The sequence below is a fragment of the Sesamum indicum genome, linkage group LG1 (genome assembly GCF_000512975.1).
Source record: "Sesamum indicum cultivar Zhongzhi No. 13 linkage group LG1, S_indicum_v1.0, whole genome shotgun sequence".
Taxonomy (NCBI): Eukaryota; Viridiplantae; Streptophyta; class Magnoliopsida; order Lamiales; family Pedaliaceae; genus Sesamum; species Sesamum indicum.
The window spans coordinates 9,679,781-9,685,914 of NC_026145.1; the positions used below are offsets into that span (position 1 = coordinate 9,679,781).

General features: G+C 36.5%; 1 protein-coding gene across 1 annotated transcript; it reads left to right on the forward strand.

Annotated features, from left to right (window-relative positions):
- LOC105160462 (nuclear poly(A) polymerase 1-like) lies at positions 444-6,134 on the forward strand. The gene is made up of 12 exons (XM_011077844.2): positions 444-579; positions 2,090-2,216; positions 2,294-2,371; positions 2,458-2,565; positions 2,684-2,746; positions 2,841-3,002; positions 3,264-3,377; positions 3,453-3,515; positions 3,761-4,090; positions 4,329-4,493; positions 4,597-5,746; positions 5,865-6,134. The coding sequence occupies exons 2-11, from the start codon at positions 2,100-2,102 to the stop codon at positions 5,500-5,502; spliced, it is 2,106 nt and encodes a 701-aa protein (XP_011076146.1). The 5' UTR covers positions 444-579; positions 2,090-2,099; the 3' UTR covers positions 5,503-5,746; positions 5,865-6,134.

Sequence of the window (6,134 nt, forward strand, 5' to 3'; positions counted from 1 at the left end):
ATATATAAAAATTTGATGATTCGATCTAATGATTTAAAATAGTAATAATAATAATAATAATAGTAATAATAATAGTAGTAGTAATAATAATAAAAATAATACAACAAAAAGTCAAAAACCCATTATAAATTAAAATAATATAAAATAGGTGTTGTATGTTTGGTTTTATTTTTTGGAACAAAATTAACTATTTGTGTGTATTTATATTTGTATATAATTTTATTTGTAAGTGGTTAAATTATATATATCATTGGAATAATATTTGTTTGTAAATCATTTATTTACTAAATTTTTGTAATAATAATTTATTTAAAAAACTAATAAGTATTTCATAAATAACTAATTATTTATAATTAAAACCTAGAATTTCAAAATTTTGAATGGCAGAAGATCAAATTTATGTAGTATATAAATAAATTAAGGTAAACTAATCCAATGGTGGAGTAAATTCCTTTTTCTTTCTATCTTTCTATCTTTCTATCTTTCTATCTTTCTATCTCATTTCTTCCCCAAACCCATCTCTTAGAACCCTAGCCCCAAATTCACGGCAACAAGAACGGCGACGAGTACTGCTTCCAGGTAATCCTTCTTTCTCTGTTGCATTTTACTTACTCTTCTTTTTCTTGGGTTTGGGTGTGTTTTTAGTATCATCTATTTTCTATAACCAAAACAAGTTGAAGAAAGGGTGAAAGTTGCGAAAGTTCATGACTGTTGTAGAAGTTTATATGTAAGATTAAAGTTCTATTATCATACTAATCGGATTCAGTGGCACATTGATTTGTTTAATTCTTGTTGTTGGATTCTTGAATATTAATGGGATTCTTTATTTGTTTAATACTAATGGGATTCTTTATTTGTTTAATACTAATTGGATTCTTTATTCGTTTAATACTGATTGGATTCTTTATTTGTTTAATACTAATTGGATTCTTTATTTGTTTAATAGTAATTGGATTCTTTATTTGTTTAATTCTTGTTTAATCGGATTCAGGGGCACATTCAAGGGCACTATGGTTTGTTTAATTCTTTATTTTTCGATTTTATGCTTTATACCTCTTTCTTGTGCGATATTTTCTACTATTCTATTTTATCCTCTATTTACCCGGCGATAGTTTGCATAGGCCTCGATATCCATTTGATACTTTGGTTGATTTGGTGAGCAAGCATAAGATCTTGAGTTATTGTTGTAATGATTATAACAAGCATCGTAACAACTCAAGTAATCAAAATCAATGGTGATTTATTGATTAATACCCTTTACTCATTTGATACTTTGGCTTGCAATCAGCCATTTCTATCGGTGATTACAGTTAGCCAATTATGTGGATCAATACCGTGCCAGTTAGTTTAGTATCAGGCTGATCAAACTGCTAGTAAATACACTATTAACTAAAATTGTCAGGGATATTATCCATTATCCACTGAAGTAAACATGGCCTTAGTGTTTGTTTTTTCTTTTCATATTGGTTTTTGGAGAAAAAGTGTAATATGTAAATATTTTTAATTTGTTGTACATGTGACAGACTCTGTTATTGTGAAATTTTTTATTTTTATTTTTTTAAATTTGGGGGGCTTCAATCTTTATGAGAGGCATGTATTTTGTTTCAACTTTTGACTTGTCAGTGCAATAATTTTGGTCTATCATCTATTTCTTGCCTTAGTTTAAAACGAAAGGATTCGTTAATTGTAAAAGATTTGTATAACTATTACACAAATTGTAAAATTGCAACATGAAGTGTTTGGTTAAGCATCTCAATAAGAGTGCCAAGTGAGTGCAATAAGAATGGGTTAATCTTTGCAGAGATTTCATGCATTGCAAATATTCATAAATAAAAAATAGGAAAACATAAGTCAATATGGATGTTAAACCAATCACAATAATCATTTCAATAGTCTGAAAAAAGTTGAAGAACCGCATTAACAACATGTGGTTCTGCCTAATTCTGTCACACTTTTCGAATACCCCTATTTTCTTAATCTTTTATTCTTTTTATAATAATTTCCAATAGAATAAATAGATGAAGGTCAACTACATTGATTGTATAAAGACTTCTAACTGCGGCCCTTTTATTTTCTTTTGTTCTTTTAGTGAAAACAGGATGGATAGACTTGGATCAAAGAACATGGCTATTGCTTCCAATACTGGGATATGGCAACCAATTTCAACAGTGGGACCTACCAAGATCGATGTTATTATGAATCAAGACTTGGAAAAGGTTTCTTCTCTACTCATCTCTTCTTGAAATTCTTCAAGAAATGTTGTTAAATACTTTTCAAGAAATGTTGGTTGCAGTTTCTTGGAAATGCGGCATTGTGTGAATGTCGCGAAGAAGCCATACGACGGGAGGAAGTCCTTGGTAGCTTGAATAAGGTTAATCTATTTTAAATCTAAACAATCTTGTTAATCTTTTCACTAGAATTAGATACCTAGGTTACTCAAATGCAATTATCATGCAGATCGTCAAGACATGGATCAAAAATGTCAGCCGCGCCAAAGGTCACAGTGATTCTACAGTGCGCCACGCAAATGCAAAGATATTCACCTTTGGCTCTTATCGCCTTGGTGTATGAATTTTCTCACTTGATATTCATTTTCCTTATTTTAAATTGTTGATTAACTTTTTAAATGTTTGCGTAAACATGCCTCTCATGATTAGGTTTCGTTCTTAACTTAAACTGATAGGTACACGGACCCGGTGCTGATATTGACACATTATGTGTTGGACCAAAGTATGCCGACCGAAATGTATGGCTGACTTCCCTTTTTAGCTGTGAACTTTGCTTATTGAATTTTGCTGCTTTGATGAATGGAAGAAAGAAAATAACTCTATTACATACAGGAAGACTTTTTTGGTGGGCTTCAGAAGATGCTGTCTGAGATTCCTGAAGTACAAGAGTTGCATGCTGTACCCGACGCTTATGTTCCAGTGATGAAATTCAAGTTCGATGGTGTTTCCATTGATCTCCTCTATGCAAATGTGTCCCTCTGGGTTATTCCTGAAGTATGAATCTTTTCTTTGTAGTAGCCTTTATTCAGGAATCGGCGCTTGTTTTAAGAATGTGATGCAATAGTTAGAAACCGTTTTCGGCTGATGTTGAAAAATTTTGACTGCCTAATGGATATGATCTCCTCACTGGAGCCTATATAACTTATATCTGAGCTATCTACTGTTGTTCAAATAATCATTGAATGTCTTAATTTGAAACTTGTGCTTTTGGATATCCTATAAATTCTTTCTGTCTTGGTATCTGTTTGGTTCCAGGACTTGGACATATCTCAAGAATCTATACTGCGATATGTGGATGAACAGACTGTTCGCAGTCTCAATGGTTGTAGGGTGACTGATCAAATACTGCAGCTCGTCCCGAATATTAAGGTGTGAACCGCACAATTATCTCTGAAGTACTTTTTTAACATGATTTCTACATCACATTCTTTTTTCCTCCTTTAGACGTTTCGGACTACTCTGCAATGTATGAGGCTATGGGCGAAAAGGCGTGGATTATACTCAAATGTGAGGAATTTAAGCCAGCACTCCTTGCTTTTCTATCACTCATGCATATAAACATAATTCTCGAGCATTCTCATTTCTCGGACTACTCTGCGATGTATGAGGCTATGGGCGAAAAGGCGTGGAGTATACTCAAATGTGAGGAATTTAAGCCAGCAATCCTTGCTTTTCTATCACTCATGCATATAAACATAATTCTCGAGCATTCTCATTTCTCGGTTTAAGTCTTTCTCCTTTCATCTTGCCAGGTTACTGGTTTCCTAGGCGGTATAAATTGGGCATTGCTCGTTGCTCGCGTTTGCCAGCTATACCCAAATGCTCTACCAAGCACATTGGTGTCGAAGTTCTTTTGGATCTACAACATGTGGCGGTGGCCAATTCCTGTGATGCTGTGCCCAATTCAAGAAGGATCTTTAAGACTTCCTTTCTGGGATCCTAGAAGAAATTACAAGGATAGATCACATGCCGATACGATAATAACTCCTGCATATCCCTGCATGAACTCAAGCTACAATGTGTCAACAAGCACACTACGGGTCATGATGGAAGAATTTCAGCGTGGAAATGAAATTTGTCAGGTTATTCTTCTGCAGCAGTTAATCCCTTTTAGCCAACAAAGCTTCGTCTTCCAATGGAATTAATTCTGTAACCTGTGCCCTGGAAAGAAGCTCCTTTGTTTGCAATTATTGTATTTTTCTCCAAATTTTGCTTTTTAGAACCCTCGTTTTTCGTTTGTGCTTCTTTATTTACTTCTAGGATACAGACTTGTTTGCTATGTGGCAGTTCAATTAAATTCCATTGTTGTTATGGATGTAGGCAGTGGAAGCAAAGACGGCCAGCTGGGATACTCTGTTTCAGCCTTTCACTTACTTCCAAGCGTACAGAAATTATCTGCAGATAGACATTGCAGCAAAGAATGAAGGTGACTTGTTGAATTGGAAAGGTTGGATCGAGTCAAGAATACGCTTGCTTACGCTGAAGGTTGGTCGAAACGTTCCTTTTTCGGCGCCCTCCCAGAATTGGAAAGGTTTGTTTGGTGTCTGTTTCCGTTGGATGATTTCTTGGTGTCATTTGATAATTCCAGATAGAAAGGGACACGAGTGGTTTAGTTCAGTGCCATCCTCACCCAGGCGGTTTTTCGGACAAATCAAAGCCGTTTCGCCACAGTTATTTTATGGGTTTGCGAAGGAAACAAGGCACCGGTCCTCAACAAGGCAAACAATTTGATGTAACGAGGACGGTGGAGGAATTTATGTACGACGTATATGCATACTCATCCTGGAAGCCATCAATGTGGATTGATGTATGCCATGTGAAACGGAACGACATACCTAACTTTGTCTTCCCTGGTGGAGTACGCCCCCCTAATCCAGCAAAGAAGCGTTTCGCCAAAAGGTCACTTGCATCTGCCTTCCCAGAAACAGAGACTGTTACGAGCATGAAGAAGATGAAACAAGACGAATCCAATAGTCCAGTTGGCTCCACAGAATCTTCCAGCACACCAAGCAATGTACCTTCGCCTGATAGCACAGTGGCTAGCCAACAATTGGAGCAGGATGTTTGCGAAATGGAAATTTCAGAGAGCAGATGTAATGACACTGAAATTGCTGGATTTGATGAAAGTGGATCCCGTTCTCTGCCTGCATCTTCTTCTGGTGAGTCTTCTCCACCTGGTAACAGTAGCCAAGGTTCTTCAGACGACCATGATGGGCTTGTAGAAAGCGTACAACCGAACAGTGAAATTCAACTCCACCATCATGCAAATGAAACTCAACCATTAGTGTTCATCACTGCAGAGCGAGCCGTAGCATGGAGTGGAACCAATTCTAGTTCCAGCATTCAAATAAATGGGATCCTGGAGGAGCTTGAGGTCTTGTCAGCTTACCTTTTTCGCTGCTGTCTCTTTGCAATGACAATTGTTTCTTGTTGCCATAGTAAAATGCCAAGCTCTGATGCTCTACTCCAATCCTACATTTACTGGGAATCATAAACTTGAATTCAAATTTGGCAAGAAGACCTGGAGTTTCTTGCAATTGAACAAGAAGCCTGAAGCGGCAAACCGAGCAGTCCTCTGAATGCGATTGCCTGCTATGTCTACAATTTGATTCATCAACTAGATATGCACAAGGGAACTGAGATGGACTTCTGACATTTTCAACTCTTGGATGTAGTTTTCTGAACACTCTAGGGCGTCCGCTTGAGCAAATGTGGCAGCCCAGTAGCCTCTTATCAAGGTATTTTTCCACTCAAGTCGATAGGGATTGAATAGACGACGTGCGATTTCACAACAATTGTTGCACATTGTGGTGTTTATGTTAAGTTCATATTATAAGTCGACTCATTTCTTTGCAGATTCAACTTTACCTCTTTACCAAGGGCAACCAGCAACACTGCATGAAGAGATTTGTTGAGAGAATGTCTCCAGAATCATAGTTAGGATTTCTCTTTAGACTCTTGGTCTAAGAAATGTAATAGTTGCTTAAACTTTGTTGTTGTAGATGAGCCAAGGTAGCTGGTTAACAAAAGCACCTTGCACCTACGACTTTGGTCATGGGTTTGAGTCACTCTGGAGGGTAATTAGGGAAACAACATTCTTCCTCTTAAAAATATATTTGTCGATCA